At 56.3% G+C, this 21,147-nt stretch overlaps 9 protein-coding genes across 9 annotated transcripts; 4 read left to right on the top strand and 5 right to left on the bottom strand.

Moving 5' to 3' along the window:
* Positions 1 to 624: 624 nt before the first annotated feature.
* Positions 625 to 1,206, top strand: SPRG_16117 (hypothetical protein; the record flags this gene model as incomplete). The annotated part of the gene is made up of 1 exon (XM_012355345.1): positions 625 to 1,206. One exon carries the CDS (start codon positions 625 to 627, stop codon positions 1,204 to 1,206), a length of 582 nt encoding a protein of 193 aa, XP_012210735.1.
* A 495-nt stretch (positions 1,207 to 1,701) lies between these two features.
* SPRG_16116 (hypothetical protein) lies at positions 1,702 to 2,858 on the top strand. Its single transcript, XM_012355344.1, has 9 exons — positions 1,702 to 1,877; positions 1,930 to 2,034; positions 2,088 to 2,126; positions 2,177 to 2,217; positions 2,267 to 2,378; positions 2,427 to 2,477; positions 2,517 to 2,620; positions 2,672 to 2,737; positions 2,782 to 2,858. Exons 1-9 carry the CDS (start codon positions 1,710 to 1,712, stop codon positions 2,825 to 2,827), a joined length of 732 nt encoding a protein of 243 aa, XP_012210734.1. The 5' UTR covers positions 1,702 to 1,709; the 3' UTR covers positions 2,828 to 2,858.
* A 236-nt stretch (positions 2,859 to 3,094) lies between these two features.
* SPRG_16115 (hypothetical protein) lies at positions 3,095 to 4,618 on the bottom strand (the record flags this gene model as incomplete). Its single annotated transcript, XM_012355343.1, has 1 exon — positions 3,095 to 4,618. The coding sequence occupies one exon, from the start codon at positions 4,616 to 4,618 to the stop codon at positions 3,095 to 3,097; it is 1,524 nt and encodes a 507-aa protein (XP_012210733.1).
* A 1,096-nt stretch (positions 4,619 to 5,714) lies between these two features.
* Positions 5,715 to 7,085, bottom strand: SPRG_16114 (hypothetical protein; the record flags this gene model as incomplete). Its single annotated transcript, XM_012355342.1, has 2 exons — positions 5,715 to 5,819; positions 6,004 to 7,085. The coding sequence occupies 2 exons, from the start codon at positions 7,083 to 7,085 to the stop codon at positions 5,816 to 5,818; spliced, it is 1,086 nt and encodes a 361-aa protein (XP_012210732.1). The 3' UTR covers positions 5,715 to 5,815.
* Positions 7,086 to 7,953: 868 nt separating this feature from the next.
* On the top strand, positions 7,954 to 9,030 carry SPRG_16113 (hypothetical protein; the record flags this gene model as incomplete). The annotated part of the gene is made up of 3 exons (XM_012355341.1): positions 7,954 to 8,090; positions 8,137 to 8,466; positions 8,514 to 9,030. The coding sequence occupies 3 exons, from the start codon at positions 7,954 to 7,956 to the stop codon at positions 9,028 to 9,030; spliced, it is 984 nt and encodes a 327-aa protein (XP_012210731.1).
* Positions 9,031 to 12,064: 3,034 nt separating this feature from the next.
* On the top strand, positions 12,065 to 13,761 carry SPRG_16112 (hypothetical protein; the record flags this gene model as incomplete). The annotated part of the gene is made up of 2 exons (XM_012355340.1): positions 12,065 to 13,103; positions 13,157 to 13,761. 2 exons carry the CDS (start codon positions 12,065 to 12,067, stop codon positions 13,759 to 13,761), a joined length of 1,644 nt encoding a protein of 547 aa, XP_012210730.1.
* Positions 13,762 to 14,724: 963 nt separating this feature from the next.
* SPRG_16111 (hypothetical protein) lies at positions 14,725 to 16,268 on the bottom strand (the record flags this gene model as incomplete). Its single annotated transcript, XM_012355339.1, has 2 exons — positions 14,725 to 14,892; positions 15,032 to 16,268. 2 exons carry the CDS (start codon positions 16,266 to 16,268, stop codon positions 14,822 to 14,824), a joined length of 1,308 nt encoding a protein of 435 aa, XP_012210729.1. The 3' UTR covers positions 14,725 to 14,821.
* Positions 16,269 to 17,117: 849 nt separating this feature from the next.
* Positions 17,118 to 17,963, bottom strand: SPRG_16110 (hypothetical protein; the record flags this gene model as incomplete). The annotated part of the gene is made up of 2 exons (XM_012355338.1): positions 17,118 to 17,708; positions 17,865 to 17,963. The coding sequence occupies 2 exons, from the start codon at positions 17,961 to 17,963 to the stop codon at positions 17,118 to 17,120; spliced, it is 690 nt and encodes a 229-aa protein (XP_012210728.1).
* Positions 17,964 to 18,182: 219 nt separating this feature from the next.
* On the bottom strand, positions 18,183 to 19,793 carry SPRG_16109 (hypothetical protein; the record flags this gene model as incomplete). Its single annotated transcript, XM_012355337.1, has 1 exon — positions 18,183 to 19,793. The coding sequence occupies one exon, from the start codon at positions 19,791 to 19,793 to the stop codon at positions 18,276 to 18,278; it is 1,518 nt and encodes a 505-aa protein (XP_012210727.1). The 3' UTR covers positions 18,183 to 18,275.
* Between the last annotated feature and the right edge of the window lie 1,354 nt (positions 19,794 to 21,147).

The following is a 21,147-nucleotide window of genomic DNA, read 5'->3' as shown; positions in this document are numbered from 1 at the left end:
CAAACCTGCTTGGGACAAGACGAGGGCCGTCGTGGGCGAATGCATGACTGATCTTCACCCCGATCGCAAGACCCAGCGCCAACTGACATTCCTTGCTCGGAAGAAGGCGTTCCAAAGAGAGTCTGTAATTTGAAATAGAGGACTTTAAGCAATCAAGACAAGACGAGCCTTGTTAGCATATGGCTGGCGTAGGCTAGCCGATAAGATCCGACAACTTATTGCTCTGTTCAATTGCACGTACATCGTGCTTGGTGATACGTTGTCCAATAGCATTGCCTCGACGCTTCGAGCCTCTTCCAGGCCATCGCGTTCGTTGGCCTTGACGCGGAGACGTGGTGTTCGGCACTACCGCTCAATACTGGGCAACGACCTCGTCACCAGCGGTCTGCAGTCCGTAGCGTCAAGAGTACGTCGTGTTTCCAGCAGCCCACACCCGCGCTTGGCCAGGTTGCATTTGGTGTGCCGGCCGCGCGCAATGCATTTGGTCCACGTCGTCGTATCCGGATCCGCCTGTCTCGTAATATTTTCCAATTTTTTACGCCATGCTACTTTTTGTATGCAAAATCCACCTGCGTATTAAAATACCAACCGTCACCACTGGTTGGACTTTCCAAAGCAAACACGATGGCCGAGTCGTCCGACATCACCGACCGCCTCCTCGGCGAGCGCAACGAGCGCGGTATCCCGTGTGCCATCTTCGTGGAGGACGTCGCCGCCTTTGTGGGCGCGGACCCGGTCGAAGGCATCGTCGGCGCGCTGCAGCAGCTCTACTCCAAGTACAAGTTTATGGAAACGAATTTGACCAAGTCCAAGCAGTCGTTCAAGACCAAGATTCCCGACACGGAGAAGGACCTCGCGATGCTCGAGCATCTCATGGCGTCGCGTGAGAAGGACGAGCCGATCGAGACGCACTTTAGCCTCGCCGACAACGTGTTTGCGAACGCGACGATCGACGCCGACGTGCAGACCGTGTGCATTTGGCTCGGCGCCAACGTCATGGTCGAGTACTCGTTTGACGAAGCGCTGTCGCTGCTGCAAAGCAACCTCTCGACGGCCACGTCGCGCCTCTCGCAGATCGAAGCGGACCTCGGCTTCCTCCGCGACCAGATCATTACGACCGAAGTCAACATGGCGCGCATCTTCAACTTTGACGTGCGCCGACGACGCCAAGAAAAGGGCGAAGCGCCCGCCGTCAAGGCCTCGTAAGAGGCCTGGTAATATCCACGTACTGGCTTGTTTCCATCCGTGTCGGCGCACCGCAACGCACGATCTTGACATCGACTGCAGCCGATGGCAGTAAAACGTTCTTTTGCTATGGAGCCTGTGGTGTTCAACATGGCTCGGTTGCGACATCAGGTAGAAGGATTCAGAGCCGTGAGGAACCTACTGAGGTGGTAACAGTAAGGGAGACGACATGGCCGTGATGGACGGTATTCTACTACTAGTACCGGGTATGGCTGTAACCCAACGTCCGTCAACGCTGTTCTTCACGCCGCCCTACGAGGTGGAAGTCTTTCATAGCTACATCGTGTCTTCCTAGCAACCGCTTATAGACGTAGCTAGTACCTACTGCAGTCCATGACCTAACTTCGAGAAGGTCATATTTGCGTTCTATGCGTTGAGAGAATGCTATGACCGTCCCGAGGATCGAGCCCCAGCCCTACCCTACCATCGCTTCCCGACGCGTATTTTTAGGTGCCACCCCCACTATGACGACGGCCAAGCGACTCGACCCACGAACCGAGAGCGACGCGGCGCCCATCACGGGCTACTGCAAGGACCGCTTCGATCCGTCGCACCCGGACGCGGACTGGGGCGGCTACGTCAACCGTACGTTCAAGAAGCGGGCGTATCAAGACCCCGTGTCGACCCGAGACGTACGACGCAGCATATTTTGTGCAAGGGCTGCATCGTCACGTGTTTTCGTAGCACTTGGTCCACGGCAAAGATGCCATTTTGCCTGCGCTCATGGCCGAGAAACCGGCCGGTCGACGGACGTTTACGACGAATCTCAACCAAGCCAGCGTCGACCCGGTGCATCTTCTATTCGGCGCCGACGCCATGTACGGACAACGACGTATGTGTAGGCAGCCAAAGACTCACCGTTCCATACCGGCGTACACCAGGTATGGACCTCGATGGCGTCGAGAGAGGGTGACTGAACTCGCCGGTCCAGGTTGGACCGGGGGGCGAGCACAACTGCAACAGCTGGAAAACGTATTACCACATGTGCGTGGACATGTTCAAAAACATATCGTGCGGGTAGGTCGTATGAGCTCCAGACGTCGGCGGCGGCGCAGAACAACCGCGATAACCAAGCGCCCGGCACGGTTCGAAGCTTGGGCCAGTTGCCGCATAAACGACACCCCCAGGCAGCTGTACGCATGGGCTGTCGTCGCACGGGTGGACCATCGAGCGGCTCGTAGGTGGAGGCCAAGCGTGGGACGCCCCCGCGCACCCTCCCGCCACTCGAGACGGTACGACTGAGACGACGACTGGTGCGATGGCTGAGGTAGGGACAGGGGGCGACCAAGCTGCCCGAGGTGCGCAAGCAAGGAGGGTCGCTGCTCGCTGGGATTGGCCAGCGTCTCGCGGTGTCCGACACGCTCGCCCATCAACCGTACGCTCTGCAAATGTGTTTCAAAAGAAATGGCGCGTACACGAAGCGTAGGCTGCCGGCCGCGCACCTCTCTACCGCGTATACCACGCAGCACAAGACCCTCGAGACCGAGAACCGGTATGTTGAGAGCGCGCCGTGTCATTAGTGTCATCTGCCGGTAGACACAAAGTCCTGCTCGGGTACACGGGGCATCGAAAAGGGCTATAAAGATGAACATCAAATTGACGTTTCTTCCTTGAACCTCCTATTCACTACTTAAGCCGTGTCTGCATCGCACACATCATATTGCACTGTACCACCTCGAATCTGGGGCACGCAAGGATACCGCACGACAGAATGGCTCGTATCGATATATGGATAGATGGATAGATAGGTGGATAGATAGAGGGATGAATCGATGGTAGAGAGAGGTTGTCGATACAATGCTACATAAATGTCGGGCGCATTGATGTCGGTGTGCCTCCTGGACGACGTTTACATAGGACTAGAGATCCACACCGTATCCTTGCCGCATTTGCTCATGCGGAGTTGGAACTTCTTCACCAGCTTGCGCATCTGGACGAGGGTGTCGCGCTTGAGTCCTCCAGAAAACGACCACTCGATGCGGACGCCGGTGCAGGTGGCGAGCGCCTTTAAAAGTGGCTGGCTCAATGCGGTGCGTAGTGTTGCGCAGTCGATCTTGAGGACAAATAGCCGTGGTTGATGCAAAGCACGGACCACCTTGGCGATGGCTTCGACGCACGTCAATTCGCAATCGTGGAGGGTGATGGAGCGAACGCCTGCCTCAATACATTGGCGGAAGGAGCGTCCAAGGCGTTCGAGCTCGGGCGGGGTCTGCGGCATGTCGCACATGTTGAGCTCGACCGTCTCGAGGCACGGCGACCGCGAGGCATAGTCAAGGAGACTGACGAGAACGTCGTTCTCCATGTCGCAATAGGTCAGTCGGAGCGCCCGAAGGCGGGGCGAAGGCGTGCTGTCCAGGGCCGGCGCCTCGCGCAACGTACACTGGCCAAACGCGAGCTCTTCCAGAGCACTCAACTGCGGCAGTAGCGCCAGAGCAAATGTTACGTCTACTCCGTGGGTGGCCGCCAGCTCCAGGACGCGAAGGCGCGGATGATGCATCCGGTGCGTCACAAAGTTATTGAGGATATCGGCATCGGGCGAGTGCAAACGAAGCTCTGTGATGTTGGGCAGTGGCACGCTGGCAGCGACGAGCCCTTGGACAACGCCAGGTGAGTCTTGTAGCTTGAGGCTCGTAAGCGACGCCGTGGCAGCGATGCAGTGGCCCAGGCCGACGTCGTCGTCACACGTAAAGTTGTCGAGATGGAGGTGCGTCGCATGGCCAGACGCTAGCCACGTGGAAAGAACTGGTCGCCAGGGCTCACACGGAGATATGGCATCGTCGTCGCTCAAGTTGAGCGAGCAGTAGGCAAGGCGCTGGACGTGCGGCACGGCGTGAACGACAACATTCAAGAACATCGGAGCCGACTCGAAGGTGGTGCAGTCGACGTGGCGAAGCCCGGTGCAGAGACGCAAGATACGTTGGAGCTTGTCCATGCCTCGTTTTTGTTCGCACGACGTCACACTCATAGAGTCGACTTTATGACCCACTTGGCGACGAAATCGGTCGTGGCTGGGAGGAGACGGTGGGTCATCCTGGATGCAGCGGCCTAGCAACGTGGCATTGAGTCGCGCGAGCTCTGCGATGCGGATCGAGCGAAAGATTGGAAGAGCCGCGAGCACGGTCGAGGTGTAGCGGAGATCGATGTCTTCGATGCAGACTTGCGGCCAGAGCTTGATATTCAAGACATTGGGTGTCACCAAGAGCGTCCGAAAGGCAACGAGGGATGCATCGAGCGCGTCACGTGGCAGTGCCTGCACTAGTGAGAGGAGATCCTTGGTCGAGTCCAAGAATCGCATGATGTCGACGAGGATATTGGTGTGGACGACTGCGATTGGTGCCACGCAGGCCTGCTTGCTCCCACCTTGCTGGTCCATGGTCCGGTCAAAATGAAGTGTAGAGTGAAAATAGAACACCGTGGCGTATAGATAGAAACAAGGGCGTCTCCACCCGCCATCGACCATACAAACTGTACGATGTTTATCTATGCTACACACCGCAAGGGTTTCCTTCTTCCGCATTTGGTTATATAAATGTTGTCAAAAGAACGTGCACACAAGAAGCGCTGGCTGCCGACCGCGCACCTATGAACCGCGTAAATTACGACGAGAACATCGTCGTCCATGTCACAGTTGATGGAGCACTCACTGGTATGGCGCCGGCGTCCTCCGCAGGGCAAATGTTGCGTCGGCGTCAGTATTGGCCGCAAGATCCAGGGCGCGGATGATGAATGCGGTGCGTCACAAAGTCATTGAGGATATCAGCATGCGGCGAGTGCACACGGAGCTCCGTGATGTTGGGCAGTGGCACGTTGGCGTCGACAAGTCCTTGGACGACACGAGGCGAGTCTTGTATACAGGCTCGTGAGCGACGTCGTGGCTGCAATGCAGTGACCCATCTCACCGTCGTCGCAGGTGAGTTGATCGGCGCCACGCAAGCCCGCTTGCTCAACTGCTGGTGGTCCATGGAGAGGCAAAATGAAGTGTAGAGTGAAATAGAATTTGTCCTCGGATTGCCAATACGTGGCGTGCTAGGAAGAAGGATCGATCAACCCACACATCTTCAACTACCGTATATTCTTATACAAGAATGGCGACTTTGCACTGGCACTAGGATGTCACGTCATGATGCCACGTCATTGACGTGGCATCGCTGTGAAGTGGTCTCGACTACAGAGGCAATTCAAAGGCATGCTTGGCATCGAAAAGGCAAATGGGGCGTTTCAGTAGACTCTATGCTACCAAATTCGAATAGTATGGGCGAGGGATTCCTTGCGAAGCATATTGTAAAGCATCCCGACGACAGCGTTCCAACGATCGGATTGTATTTCAACAACAAAAGTTAGTCTTGCGCCGCTAGACAGAGCTGGATTGACGTGACGGTATTAGGGCAATGGGCTGTGGAGGTGCAATATCCGCGCTTGAATCGGACGCGGAGCCCTTGCGCACGAGTCTCGAGTTTGACGATTTGATGGTCTCGGACATCTCGTTTGAGATAGACCTCCTCGACGCAAACGCCGGAGCACGTTGCCAGCGCCTCCAAGAGCTCCTCGGCCGATGCAAGACTGACGTCTCCTAGCTCAAGCGAAAGCACAAACGGTTGGCGTGCTCGTTGCGCGTCGCAGAGTGCCGTTGCGATTGCCATGATGCCGTTTTCATTAAAGACGCAATCGACCAAGGCGACACGTAGCACACCTGCGGCGATCCATTGCCGGAGGTACCGACCCAAGTAGAATGCTTGGCATCCCACAGTGGGACAGTACCGGATCGAGACGGTCTCGAGGCACGGCGACTGCGAAGCCCACGCGAGAAGGCCAGAGAAGGCACCGTCATCAATGGTACATCGATCGATGCAGAGCTCGCGGGGGCAGCGCGGCGCCATCGAAACATCGGGCTCGCCTTCCAGTAGGCCATTGCGCAACGAGAGCTCTTCAAGCCGCACGAGACGTGGCAATAACGTCAGTACAATTGCCAAGTCCGCATCGTCAATTCCGATGTCGAGCTCGAGCATGCGAAGGCGCGAGGGATCGAGGAACGTCGAAAGGAGCGTCTCGGCGACACCGTTATGGGGTGTGACGACACGCAGCTCCGTGAGATGGTGCAACGGCATCGCTGCCTTCAGTAAGCCTTGAAGAACACCATCGGTGTTGGTCAGCGCGAGACTTGTGAGCGACGTGGTTGTGGCAATGGCGCGTGCAAAGGCTGCATCGTCCGTGGACGAAAATTCTTGCAATCCGAGGCCTGTTGCGTGTCCGGACGCCAGCCAATGCGCAAAGATACAGCGCCAGTCGCCGCAAGGAAATGTCTGGTCGATGTCCGAGTAAAAGACGATGCGCTTGGCGTGCTGCGCCGCTTGGACGATCGTTGCAAGCGTTGCGGGGTCCGACACAGCATCGATGTTGGCGGCGACCGAGACGAGACCCGTGCAAAGACCAAGAACGCGCGTCAGCACGTCATTATCTTTGGGCTGCAGCCAGAATGTCACGTCGATGGACGTAATCTTGTGACCCCACGTGGCCGCAAACGCAACGATGGCTTCGAGCGCATCGCTGCTCGCGTCGCGTAGCTTCTCGGCGAGGCTGTAGAGGTTGTGGATGGAAATGGAACGAAACGCTGGTAGCGCTGCGCGCACATTCGCTCCATTGGGATCGGCTAAGAACTCGACGGCGACCTGCGGCCAGATACTAGTTTGGTTGAGACCGCCCGATGTCAAGAGTGTTTGAAGCGCAACCAAAGGCGCGTCGAGCGCATCACGTGGCAGCGCCTGCAAAAACGAGACGACGTCCTTGGTCGAGCCCAAGCAGTGGGCAATATGAGCGACGACACCGGGTTGAACGACTGCCATTGGCGCGACGCACGGCCGCTTGTGCATCGTATTTCTGACCACTTCCGAAATGACGCAACTTGATTGGACAAGACATTTGCAGACTACGATGTGATTGGTCATACGTGGCAAACTTGTATTGGGAGCGAACTTTTTGAGACAGAGTGTATGGACGGACGAATCAAGCGACCGGGATGCCTACCGCGCGACGATGCACATTGTGTGAAGGAGAAGAGAACACAGCCTAGTTCACTTCGTTGAGCAATTCGGTGCGAAGTTCCTTCGTATTTTGATTACGTTGCAGGAAACGTCGAGCAAATGCAAGGGAAGAACTCCGTCAACGCTATTGCTGGCCTGGACACTGGTAGGTGGCAGACGACCAGCTACCATGCCCCACTGCGCATTGCGCTAATACGCACCGTCACCTCGACAAGTGGTGCGTGTGAAACAAAACGAACGGACCATCGACGGTGTCGGAGGAGGTGATCCTCCCAGAATATCCGCATACGGTTCCACTTGACTTTTGGATCCACTCAGGATCAAACGACCAAAAACAACGTCCCGAGCACAACATAAATCTGCCGACTGCTTGGCGTGCCAATGACAAACGACACTCGGGTGACATGCGATTGAATAGGACATGTGTTAAGTCAAAAGGCTCTACTATCGCAGCGGCGCACGAGGGAACACGGGACTCAATCGAGTGGCCACCTTTTGAACCGATGTCCATCGAGATATCACCGTGTGGGAGTGGAACCCAGCGTATGTCAGCCAGGTTTTATGGCCACCTTGAATCCCACTCTTGCATGGACAGTGCCTTTGTATTGGTCAGGAAGTTGAAGGATGTCCACGTGGTCATTTTATCAGTTTTCAATTGCATTTGCTGAGCATGCGTCTCCTCTCGTGGCAGCTCCGCGTCTTTCTTGGCGCCACGAGTCTTGTACTTCTCTACGATTTCATCGTCTTGATCGCGCTTGGGTCCTCTTCGTTCATGCTACTGTACCTTCAGGGCGCCGTAGCACTCTCGTGCGCTGGCACCAGCCTCGTCGCCGGCATCCTCTCGCTCGTCTAGCGCGTCCAAGCTGGCGACACTGACGCCGCCCGTGTGGCTGAGCCTGCTCCACGTCGCGCTCCTCACGACCATTGCTGTCACGTCCTTTGAGAGCGCTCAAGACGTCGAGCCACTGCTCCAGCGCGCTAACCTCGACCGTGCCTTCTTGCAAAACACGACGTACGACGGTGCCTACCCATCGTATGACTATTCTTGGCATGATCCGCGCGATACCAAATGTCTCTCAATGAACAACAAGGACATGACACTCCGGCAGCGCTTTGACGAAGCATACTGCGCCAAGCGTGGTCGCGTCTACTGCGACAGCTTCCCGATGCGCGCCGTCCTCCGGTTCGGACTCGTCAATGCCACGTCAACACTGCCGTGCGGCTCTCAAGAACTTCGCTCAATGTAACGTTGTATGGCGTTCCGATGACCAACTCGACAACACTGACCGACTTTTGTGGCTGCGTGACACGAAATGTGCTGACGGTCGAGCCAACGTTGAGCGCGCTCTGTGACGGCTGCCAACAGATGCGCGAGGCGTCGGCCTCGAGCGACTGGATCGACGACACGTGCGAAGCGATATCGTGGGTCGATGGCATTTCAACCTTTTGCATTTTTTACCGCAGCCAAATGGTCTACCCGGAGCTGAGCCCCGCGTGCCGCCATGCCATGATGAAGCCGAAGTATAGCTCGACGTCCGCGGACGTATGCTACAACGGGTCCTTTAGCGCCAAGGTGCAACGCGATGCAAATGCACTAGCAGCTACGGCGGTCGCGCTGGGCGTGATGAGCCTCGTCGTCGCGATTGTGCTGGGTCGACTCCAAGGCTCGCGGGATACGGTGGACGAAGACGACGCGCTGATGTTTGAAGCCATGACGCAACCGTCACCAGCGCCGACCATCGAGTAGCCTTTGATGACGTATTACGAATGGATTTTTGTCTTTGGTGTTGTCGTAAATGCTACCGACTTGTGTATGGCTTTGGCTAGGACGCCAATCATTTAAAGATTCATCGTGCTCTCGCTCTGGGATCGCCCGACGAGGTCGTCGCGCTTCAGGATCGACTGGTGTGACAGCATGCATAAAAAGCCGAGTCGCTGAGTCGCATTGTTGGCGCTGGAGCATTTGACCGACGCTCATGTGCTGCTGTCCTTCGGCCAACACCTTTGGCGGGGACGAAGAGAGGCCCGTCGCATCGAAAGTCACCTCGGCCGGGTCGGCGCCCTTGCCCAAGAGCGTCATGCGACCTCCGATTCAAATCGGATTGCTGGGCGTTTAACGAAGAATGGACACCGCTCATTCTTGGCGTTGCAAGGCAATCAAGACGTCCCACGGTAGACCCAGCGGTAGACCATTTTGTGCTGAACGAGAGGAATCTGTAATGGCTCGTGCAAAGCGGTTGTTGTCCGTGGACGAGATTCCTGCCAACCCGAGGTACGTCGCATGCCCCGACGCCAAGAGGGGCACCAGTCACTGCAAGAGTACGGTGTGCCACCGAGAAAAGCACATTCGATGCGCTTGACGTGGCACGCCGCTGCAAGGATCGTTGGGTTCGACTTAATCGTGACGGTCGCGGCGAGCAAGACAAGACCCGTGCAGAGATCAAAGACACGCGTGAGTGCAGTGTTATGATGGACCTCGAGCCACGGCGTCACTGCGATGCGTGTAATCTTGTGACCCCGCTTGGCGGCGAATGCGACAGAGGTGACCTCACGTTCGTTGCTTCTCAAGTCGCGAAGCTCCTCGTCGTGGCCGCCAAGGTGCCGGACGCGAATAGAGCGAAAGGTCGACAGGGTTGTCAGCTCCGTCGCCCCGTTGTGATAGTCCGTCCATGAGCTCGATGCAGACGTGCGGCCAGTGCTGTTGCAGGATGGCCAAGGGCGTCATCCAGAGTGTTTGTGGCGCAGCCAATGGCGCGTCGAGTGCATGACGTGGCAGCGCCTGCAGCAGCGAGAGAACGTCCTTGGTCGAGGCCTAGGATTGGATGGTGTGGATCAAGGCGCCCGCGTGGACAGCCTTCATCGGCGTCTTCTTGCCCATCATCGTGGTGCGGGTTTCTGGCCACGACGCAATGTGATTGGATACTGATAACTTGTTGTGCGATCTGATTGGTGATACGTGGCAAGCTGGAAGTCAAGCTAGCGAGAGATTTTCTTGCAGCTCCACTGGATGAAGGCGATGCATGCGGGTCGCATCACTACACGACCATGCTATTTCTTAGAGTTATGTCGACAGCGTAAACATATTTGGGCAGCGGTAGGCTCGCTCGTTATATTGTGTTTTGTCAAGCGTCCTTGTTGACACATGTTGTCTTCGGGCATTTGTGCGATCGGATTGGAGACTTCGACAACCTCCGGACATATATTTTATGGAACCAAGGGGCCGCGCCTCGAAAACACAATCCCTTGCTTGCTGCGGGCATCGGAGATGAGCTCTACACGCGATCAGCGATACCTACGGCGTTGCAATGTACGTACGTTGTGAAGAAGTAAGAGAAACATTGAAGAAAAGGCAGTCATTTTGTTGGATCCATCCCGTACTGCGCTTCCTTCCTCAATTGTACCGGCCTTGCACCTTGATGTACATAGGTGACGTCGAGGAAATGTTGGGAAAAAAGATGTTGCGATGTGTACCCTGACGAGACTTGACGACAAATGGACGACGCGAATTCCTCGCAAGGCAGTGCACAGTGTCTTTCTGCCACTTGGCCTTCACTTTCTCTGGCCTTGAAGCTACTGCAACTTGGAAAGGACCGATCCACTTGGATGCATGCTGATCTGCTCGTTCATGCCATGTCCAGCTCCCACCGTGACATCAACGCGGCGGCATTGTGATAACTCCTCGAGGATCACGTCTGCAGCGACTTTAGCACTACTGCGCAGCAACTGCAGCGACTCACGTGGTTTTGCGTCAGACCAAGCAAGACGCTGTTATCCAGACGACGAGAGAGCTACTGTATCTGGACGTCCCACGGTAGGCGATATTTCTGCGTCGACGCACTGGCCTCACGCCATTCGCATGCCCTTTTCTGCACGTGCAGCGTAAAGGAGAGCGTGGACAAGGACCAGTTTGTAACACTGCGGCAAAAAAAGAAGACGACGACGACCAGGCTCGGTGCACGCAGGAAGGTTCAACCAAACGGCAAGTTCCGTGACAGACCGTGACTGACAACGTGGGTGAACGGCAAATTGCCCTTGTGATTGCTACAGCAGCTGGCCAAGATACTCCGACCGCCAACGACTCGTATGGGATCGGCCAATATGACGTTTACTGCTGTTGAGCCTCGAGAGAATGGGTACCTGGTCTTGACGCTATACTATTATACAAAGCCGTTCGAATGATCCTTGACGAGCGGTGATACATGCTACAAGCTAGAATGCTACGCTACATTCGAAATGCTTGAGAGCCACGTACGGAGAGCGGCCCTGTACTACGTCGAGCGAGCCACTAGAATCACCAATGAGAGGTGCGACGGCCCGCGCCTGTCGAAACGATCGGCCGTGCTGCTCACAATTCCGCCTTCATGTCTTGCGTAACCTCGAGTTGCCAAGTGCTCGTGGGTGCGACTCGGTCTTGGTGTCAGCACAGTATGGTCCATGCACGCCCACGTCCAACCATACGGAACCGTCCACACGGTCCATATATCGAGTCAACCGACGCACGCCTCGCGTTTGCAAGCAAGTCAGGTCCACGCCGTCCCGTGCCGTGCGTTTTCGTGCCTTTCTGTATGCAGGTAGAGAGGTGGTTGCACAGGAACGACTCGCTTCTTTATCGGGTCAGGTCGGGTGGCGCGCCTAGCTGTCCGCGCAACATCTGGTTTGCGAAAAGATACATCGTCTGATCAGCTGCCGCACCTCTGCTGGATGTATTTTCCTTCTCACAGAGCATTGCCAGACCGCATTTCGCCGCACTGCACGCAGTACCACTCCAACCCTTCTTCAGTATGGACCCGCCGCGCAAAGGCATTTACCTCTACGAGCCCGAGCCGACATACAAGCCGGCGATGCTCAGCAGCGGCGTCTCGTCGACGAGCTCCCAGGAGCGCCAACCGGCCCACTTCGAGTCGGTCAACGCACGCACCAACTTTCGGTCGACGCCGGTCGAGACGCTCGGGCCGCACACGCCACCCGTCTACTCGTTGCAGAACGACCCGATTCTCGAGGGCCAGCCAGCGGCGCCCCACGGCAACTACGACTCGCGCGAGACCGCGACGTATTTCAACTCGATGACAGTCGTCATCGGCGCCTGTCTCGGCATTGGTCTCGGGTTGATTTTGACCAAATTTAACATTCCGCAAGACCTCGCGCTCTGGCTCGAGCTGCCCGGCAACCTCTTTGTGCGCGCGCTGCGGTGTCTTGTCGTGCCTTTGGTGTTTAGCACCATGACGGTCTCGATCGCCGAGATTGTCGTTTTGAACAAAACGTCGATTTTAACGTGGCGCACGGCCGCCGTCCTCTTCTCGACGTCGATCCTCGCCACCATGCAAGGCATGGTCGTCGCCTTGATCTACAACAGCGTCTTCAACGCCAACTGGCCCGTCTCGCAAAGCAATGCGACCTCGACCAATGGCATCGTCTTGGGTCTCCGGTGTGCCAACGGGCAGTTCTTGGAGACGCTCACCAACGGCACGCTAGCGTGCTTGAGTCGAAGTGCCAACGCCAGCGCGCTCTTCACGGTCCAGGATGTCAACAATGTGCTGAGTACCAACTCGGCGTTTCAGCAACTCACGCTGACACAACAAGTGATTGCGATCGTCAACTTGGTCGTGCCCGACAACATTTTCGCAGCCATGGCGAGCGGGTCGCTTCTCAGTATCCTCACCTTTGCCTTGCCGCTCGGCGTCGCCGTCGCCAAGTCGCACAACGAAGCGCTTGGTCCTGGCACCAACTACCTTCTCAACATTTTGCGCCAGAGTCGCAACACGCTCCTCCTCATGATCAACGCGGTGCTCAAGCTGACGCCATTCGCGGTCTTTTTCTCTTGTCGAGCTCGATTGTGACGTACAGTACGACGAGCACGAATATCATGGCCCAAGGCGGGTACCTCATCCTCTTCTTCATCGCCGGCGTCATGGTCCATGTCCTCATCGTCATGCCGTTCTATCTCTTTTTGTTTACGCGCATCAACCCGTACAACTACCTCCGGCAGCTCGTGCCTGCCTACGTGTTTGCGTTTGGCTGCTCGTCGTCGATGGCGACGCTTCCGGTAGCGGTCACCGTCGTCCACCAGACGCGTCAAGTGTCGCGCCAGCTCGCCCAGCTCATGATGTGTCTTGGCACGCCGGTCAACCTCAACTCACCCGGCTTTTACTACCCGCTCTTGACGGTCTTTATGGCCAACGTCGGTGGTGTCGGCAGCCACCTCGGCGTGCCAGAGCTCGTTGTGCTCTTCTTTGTCTCGCTTTTGGGCTGCGTGGGCACGGCGCCAGTGCCCAACTCGGGTCTGATCATGCTCATGACGGTCTGGAAGACCGTGCTGCCCAACATCCCGCTCCCCGGCGCGTTTATTTACATTGTCGCGATCGACTTTCTCTTGGACCGGATCTGCACGTCGACCAACGTCAACGGCAATATGGTTGTGACCCGGATCCTCGCTGACTACTTTGACGACTCGTGGGGAAGCGAGTCGGGCCAAGCGTAAAGATTGTTTGCGGGAATATTGTCGTCGTCGTGTCGTGATGCCTGTACTATAGTTTTGTTGTATCGATCATTGTTTTCGATTGTTGTCGAGTATTGTGTATAGCACCCTTTCAAGTCGAATGTCATGACCTCAAGGAACGAGCGTTGGGTTTTAAAACGTTGGTGGTTGTTAATAGTGTATATTGTTTGAAATGTTGGAACGAGGCTTTTTGTTGCGTGGGCGCGGTGTCTATCGGTGCATTGCTGGGAATAGCTGCGGATTCTGCTAGAAACGGCAGCTGACAGTGCTATTGCGCAAGCACTGGGTGGCGAGCCCGATAGAGACGTCGCGCGTTTTTAGGTCCTGACTAGGGGTAGGGTACCACACTGACGCTCGACCACGCTACTTACTATTCATAAACTTGGCGCGACCGAACTCGAGCCTTTGACAGACATAAGAGCCACTTGAGACGTCGGTGTCGCTCATCAAGTCAAAGCACAGGTGGGCCACCGTCGTGTGTCGTGGAGCGTTGCTGTGATGATGAGGATGGTTCCCACATCGAGTTCGACGACGTCTCGAACGGCGTTGCGAATCGATGGACAAAGGAAGCGGTTGCAGCGGGCATTGGACAAAATGCAAATCTCCCGGCGATTTAATTGGAGAAACGTGGCAGGCCCACAGGTTGGCTTTGATTGATTCCTGCGAAACGCACTCGTGTAGCAACCTGTCCGTTCCAAGTGCACAGCGATAGTACTTGCTGTGTAGACATATAAAGAAGACGTTGTGTGTGAGACATTTCGTACACCAGAGTCGGTGACATAGTCGTGGGGCTCAACTCAACGATGCATCATAACGGCCATGGAATGAAAGATGTTCTATCCAATATAGCACGTCTTGCCCAAGAACGGCACCTGCAGATTTTGCCTCTACTATCTAGGTCGGAATTTCGTGGTTTTGAGATCACTCGAGGGATGCAAAGGTGTCGTTGCCATGAATAGAAAGGGAGAAAAATTACTTGCTTTTGATTTTTAGTCCGGATCCAACCGATGTTAAAAGGGGCTACGGATGGTCAATCGATCGTTTATGTCGTGATGGAGTCGTAGGTGAAATCGTGTCGCCCAGGTGTCCAAATCTTGGCGATCGTCTTGGTGACTGAAATCGTTACCTTCGATGCTGATACCAGCGCTGGTGGCCAGTGCTTCCATAAGCACGAAGTACCACCTGAGGCGCATCGGTTGGAAATGAAACGAAAGTACAAACGGTCGCGACCGGTGCGCGTCACAGATGCTACCGGCAATGGCAATGATGTTCTTGTCGTCCACGTCGCAGTCTTGCAGAGAGATGCGATCGACGCCGTCTTGGATCCATCGACGAAGCTGGCGGCCAAAGAGCACGGGCTTGCGCCACACCGCGTCGGTGGCTTCCACGTTGACAACCTGAAGATATGGCGAGCGTGCGGCCCACGCGTAGAGATCCAGGCACGCGTCATCGTCTCCGTCACACTGCAGCGTCCGCGTACTCAAGATGCGCAGGCGGCACGGCGCCGGCGCCTCTCGCAACGCAGGCACACTCCGCAGCGTGCATGTCTCAAACGAGAGCTCATCCAGCATGACGAGCCGCGGCAGTAGCTGCAGAACAAACGTCACGTCGGCGCTGTCCTCGGAGCGGAGCTTGAGAACGCGAAGGGCCGGGAGAGTGATCCAATTCGTGAGAAGCGCGTCCGCAAGGGCGCCGTCTTCATGGTCGATGACGAGACGGAGCTGCGTAATGTACATGAGCGGGACAGCGGCCTCGACGAGTCCTTGTAGCAAGTCTGGTGTGTTGGTAAGCTTGAGGCTCGTGAGCGACGTCGCAGCGGCGATCGCTCGTGCGAAGCCAATGTTGTCATCACTTGTGAGGCCATCAAGACGGAGCTCCGTCGCATGCCCCGACGCGAGCCAGGCGCCAAAGAGTTGTCGCCAATCCCCGCAGTCGTACACGTCTCCATTTCTCGATGCGTAGTGTATCTTTTTGGCGTGCTGGGCCGCGAAGATGGCGGCCTTGATGCACGCTGGGTCCAACGCAACGGCGCTGACGCCGATCGCGCAGATGGATGTGCAATGTCGAATGATGGTTGCGAGCGCCTCGGCACTGTTGTCTTGCGGCCACATCCAGAGAGCGATGGTCGTGACCTTGTGGCCCCATCTTGTGGCAAACGCAATTGCTGCTGCGTACGGAGAACTATCAGGCTCGTTGGTAGCTTCGCGCAGCACCTCACACAGCCTGTCGAGATTACGGATGGAAATCAAGCGAATCGTTGGCAGCGCTGTGAGCACCGTCGAAATGTGCTGACTGTCCATGTCTTCGATGCAGACGTGCGGCCATGGCGCCTTGTGCGCGCTCGAGGGCGTCGTCAAGAGTGTCCGAAGCGCGGCCAAAGGTGCATCAAGCTCGTCGCGCGGCAGCGCGGTGAGCAGCGAGAGAACGTCGTCTTTCGAGCTCAAGCACTGCACAAAGTGGCTCAAGAAGCCGGCGTGGACCACCGTCATTAACGCGTGGCACGGTCGCTTGCTGTCCATGTAAATTCGTCGCCACCGGTTCCGTCAAATGGATTGCGGAGATAGAATTTCAGACGTGTTCTATGTTTCCGTTACGGGCGGCTCGGTGACGCCGTGACCTGGTTGCTCTCGTACAGGAAAAAGAAATGGAGTGGATTTTGTTTCTCATACAATTTGTACGTTCCACTTGCAGACTATTATGTCGCTTCTTTTGATGCCTCCTCGTGTGTCGGCAGACCGCAACCCGTGTCTCTGAACCGGTCCTCGCACTTGGACCGGACCGTCTACGGTCGCGATCTTCCCCGATCCTTGCTTGACACCTGTAGGATATACATATGAACGTGTTTCGTGTTATCTTCCTTACAAAGAGTTCGCATACGTAGTGCTACGCCTGAATGCGTGGGAGTTGGCACCAGCACTTGGTCGTTGGGAGTGAGCTGCGCACGGAGAGATCCATCCCGTTGTTGTTGAAGTGGGTCGTCTATTACAATAGAAAGAGATCCATCCCGTGGTGGACCCCACTCGCCGATTGATAGCTCGCGCGAGGTCGTACGCAGGCTCCTGTACTCGGACCACCCGACAGAGGAGTGCAAGCCGTCGGGTGTGTTGCACTCAGGATGTGGTAGTATATCGTGCAGATACAAAAAAATCCTGGAAAAACCACCTCGTTTGCTGGACTCGAATTGGTGGCGCGTGGTCGGCCTACAAGCTCTGGCGAAGAGCCCAAAAACCCCACCAAGCGCCCTTGTGTTACTTGTTGGAACCTACTAGGGATACGATCCTACGACAGTGTATGGAGAGCAACGCGAAACATCAATAGAGAGTGCAATAAAGTCATAGCTACGAGGGACTGAGGATGTGGAAATCATAACCACTGGTGTACTCCCGACGCAGATGCAACTGCGTCACCCAGCTTTGAATTTGAGCGCGCTCGTCGAATCCAAAGCCACAAGGATAGTCTCCCTGGATACTCACGCCGGTGCACGTAACAAGGGCCTCCAACAGTACTTGGAACGACTCGAGACGCATTGTGTCCACGTCGAGCCATAGCAAAAACGGCGACGACCGGCGAGTGTTGCAGAGCGATGACGCGACCGCGAAGATGCTCTTCGCGTTCCATTCGCAGATTTTGAGCATGACTGTTGTGATGCCACCGGCGATCCAGCGGCGAAGGTAGTGACCAAAAGGCGCGGGCTTGCTGCACACTTTATCGCACATGTTGAGCGCAACAGTCGCAAGGCACGACGACGCCCAATGGAGAAGACCCGTGGCGTCGTCCATGGTGCAATACGTAAGAGTCGGCGTCCGTAAGTGGCGTGGCACTGGCGCGTTTAGCAACGCCGGCTCGACGCGCAGCACAGACGTCTTGAGCGTGAGCTCTTCAAGCTTCAGAAGACGCGGCAGTAGCGCCAGAAGAAACGTCGAGTCCAACTCATCATCATATGCGAGCTTGAGGATGCGAAGCGCCGAGAAATCGATTCAGTTGGCCAATAACGGCTCGGCAAAGTATTGCTTCGGGTACAGTAAGGCGCAGCTCGGTAATGGCTCTCAGTGGCACGGCAGCGTCCACGAGGCCTTGTGACACACCAGAGGCGTTAGCTCGAGGCTTGAGAGCGAGGTCGCGGCTGCGATTGCCCGTGCAAAGCCATGATCGTCGTCGCCCGAGAAATTCCCGAGCCGGAGCATGTCCGGACGCGAGCCACTCGGAGGTGTGGGGTGCACCTCGTCGAGTACAGCGCTTGGAACAGTGAATAGACATCCTTGGCCGAGCGCACCCTTGCACAATGTGGAAACAGACATTGTCGATCGACCCGTGACACAGATGGTACCCACGATTTGTTTGGTAGGCACCGAGCCATGGGCTGCGCGGTGCATGGGCCGTCCATGTCGTCAATGCAGACGGTCGGCTTTGACATTTTAGTACAAGGTCATTGGAATTGCTAGTACTAGTAGATGCATATAGAAGATGTACACTTGGCCGCCTTACGTGCTTGGTAGCTACGAGGGACTGTAAAAGAGCAGGACAAAGTCGCGTTTGTCGTAACGCAGATCGAGCTCCCAGACCCAATGTTCAATTTGAACGCGTTCGTCGGCGTTGGTTAAAGTCGACCCGTGTCCGTGGAGGCCAACGCCGGTGCACGTGGCGAGTGCCTCCAAGAGGGTCCGGTACGACTCGAGATCGAATCCATCCAAGTCGAGCGATAGCGTAAACGGCGCTGACCGGCTCGAGTGGCGGAGCGCCGTCGCAATCGCAATGATGTTCTCCTCGTCCAAGACGCAGCGGTCGAGGACGACATGCGAGACGCCGCTCAGGATCCATCGGCGAAGGTAGCGGCCAAAAAGCTCGGGCTTGCTGCGGACCGTGCGGCACATGTTGAGCGTAATGGTCTCGAGGCACGGCGACTGCGACGCCCAAGCAAGAAGACTTAGGCACGTCTCGTCGTTCATGTGGCAGTACGACACGTTCAGCGTCCGCAGGTTGCTCGGCGCCGGTGCTGCGTGCAACGCCGGCACGGCGTGCAGCACACAAAAGTTGAGCGTGAGCTCTTCAAGCGTCAAAAGATGCGGTAGTAGCGCCAGGACATACGTCAAGTCCAAATCGTTGACGGAGAGGACTTCGAGCGTTCGAAGCGCCGAGAGGTCGATCCAGTTGGTCAAGAACGGTTCGGCAAACGTTTCGTCCTCGTGTAGCGTTAAGCGCAGCGCGTTGAGGGCCTTGAGCGGGATAGCAGCCTCCACGAGGCCTTGTAGTAAGCCAGGGGCGTTGTCAAGCTTGAAACTCGCGAGCGACGTCGCAGCTGCAATCGCTCGAGCAAGGCCGACAGAGACATGGCATGCGATGTTCTTGAGGTACAGATGCGTCGCATGCCCGGAGGCGAGCCATGCAGCCAAGAGCGGTTGCAGGTCGCCGCTTTTGTACCCGTTGGCTTTGTACGATACAAGACTCATGCGTTTGGTGTGCTGCGCCGCGCGGATCGTCGCTGCGACAAACGCCGGATGCGATTTGTCGACATAGACCACGATCGAGTCGAGGCCTGTGCAGAGGCGGACAAGGCGCGGGAAAGCGTCCATCGCATCGGGTAGCAACCGCAACTTGACGACGATGGACTTGATTTTGTGGCCCCATTTGGAGACGAATGCGATCGTGGCTGCGTGCGGAATCGTCGTTGACTCACTCGTCGCGTTGCGTAGCACCGCGTCGAGCTCGCGACGGAACTTCATGGAAATGGAGCGAAAGATTGGAAGCGCGGCGAGCAGCGTAGGGAAGTGGCGACTGGTAAACGCTGCGATGCAAGCCCGCGGCCAGTACCAATCGACAACGCGATAGGTCTTGGGCGTCGTCAAGAGCGTGTACAGCGCAGCCAATGGCGCGTCAAGCGTATGACGTGGCAGCGCGTCAAGCAGCGAGAGGACGTCCTCGGCTGATGACAAGCATTGCACGATATGCACAAGGACACCGGCGTGGCCGACCGAGATTGGTGCGAAACGAGGACGTGTGGCCACGGGGTGGTCCATTGAAATCTGGGCAGGCGCGATCTAGCTAGCTCGATGAAACCTCTGCTGCACGCTGATTGGTGGCACGTGGCACGTCTACAAGTGGCGAAGGCAAATGGAACGCCACCGACGCAAACAGCAATTCAGCCGCACGTCGTTTTGGCTGACATACGATAGGCGACTTCTGTGTTGCAGATGTGGTTTTGACATGTGTACGGCCATACATGTGCCGAGCGACCAGGATAAAGTTGTACATGTATGCGCGTGATGGAGAGCTACTGTGGATGTGCCGGCGACGTCGCAACGTTGCTGCTGGCGTTGCGGAGCACAGGTTGGAGCTTTGGAAGACGCAGGATGGAAATCGATGGATCTTGTTTCGGCCGGTGTGTCACGGATATCGATGGGATGACCTGGACCTGCTATTGATACGAATCGAGCGAAACGCTGTGATCGCGACGCATCCTCACCCATATCTTGAAAGGCGTTGGAGGGCGAAAGCAGAGACGTGCGGCGAATCGAGATGGTCGGCAACGGTCCAGAGTTTGGTGGGCCACGTGTTGTCCAGTGCAGCGATCGGTTGCGAAGTCCGAATCGACCAGCCCACAGTGTCATCAAACACTTGAGACTGTCCACACCTACCGATGGTAGGGGTTGCACCAGGCAACTATTAAGGTAGGCGCTCTTTGAGCAGTTAACGACGCGGCCGTAGCACCCCCTCAAACGTCCCTGTCACCTTGTGAAGTAGACGATTCGATGGCCCGCTGGCCATGTTTTGGCGAGTTCGAGTTGAGAAGGCGACAGGCAACATCGCCTACGGTGACAGTACTCGTCTACCAGCTTCGTCTCTCTGGACGGCAAACATTGAACTTTGTGACTGCGCCTGGAAATATTTCCACGTCTGCTTCTGTGTCCTTTGTCGGTACCGAGGTCGAGTACACACCGCTGAGTACCGTAACCAATTCGATCCAAACGCCTCGATGGTTGCGTCACGCTCGATTCGAATCCTGGTTCGAGTCAAGTGCTATGCCACGGCAGCGTCGCGTAACACTCATACGCCGTCGTTGTCCTTGAACGATCCCGTCGTCGGATTCGTACGTCCCGAGCAAATGCTCAAGCTGTCGAAACCGCTCGAGTCCGATGCAGGCGCACGAAGAAGAGACTTGTGTAGTAAGGAGCAAAATGTAAAGTGTCTATGGAGTAAACACGTTGGCATAATGACGATTCTGCGTTTTTCCAGCCGTTCCGCAAGCGAAACCAACCAACAAGTGGCCGCGTCCTCCGAGGCGCGGCCGTCGGTCATCCAGGCCGCGGCAGAAGGAGGCCTCGTCAGTCGACGCCTTCGCCTGCTGCGAGCCGCGCCATCAGACCAAGCGAC

The sequence above is a fragment of the Saprolegnia parasitica genome, assembly GCF_000151545.1.
Source record: "Saprolegnia parasitica CBS 223.65 unplaced genomic scaffold supercont2.231, whole genome shotgun sequence".
NCBI classification, from domain to species: domain Eukaryota; phylum Oomycota; class Saprolegniomycetes; order Saprolegniales; family Saprolegniaceae; genus Saprolegnia; species Saprolegnia parasitica.
This window is presented reverse-complemented; position numbering and strand designations above follow the sequence as displayed.

Excerpts from the sequence above, each read along its gene's own strand:
- SPRG_16116 (XM_012355344.1), top strand. The coding sequence starts at position 1,710 with ATGACGACGGCCAAGCGACTCGACCCACGAACCGAGAGCGACGCGGCG. Across the intron at positions 2,379-2,426 it reads AACGACACCCCCAGGCAGCT|GTGGAGGCCAAGCGTGGGAC; the intron begins GTACGCATGGGC and ends AGCGGCTCGTAG. Across the intron at positions 2,478-2,516 it reads CCCTCCCGCCACTCGAGACG|GGACAGGGGGCGACCAAGCT; the intron begins GTACGACTGAGA and ends TGGCTGAGGTAG.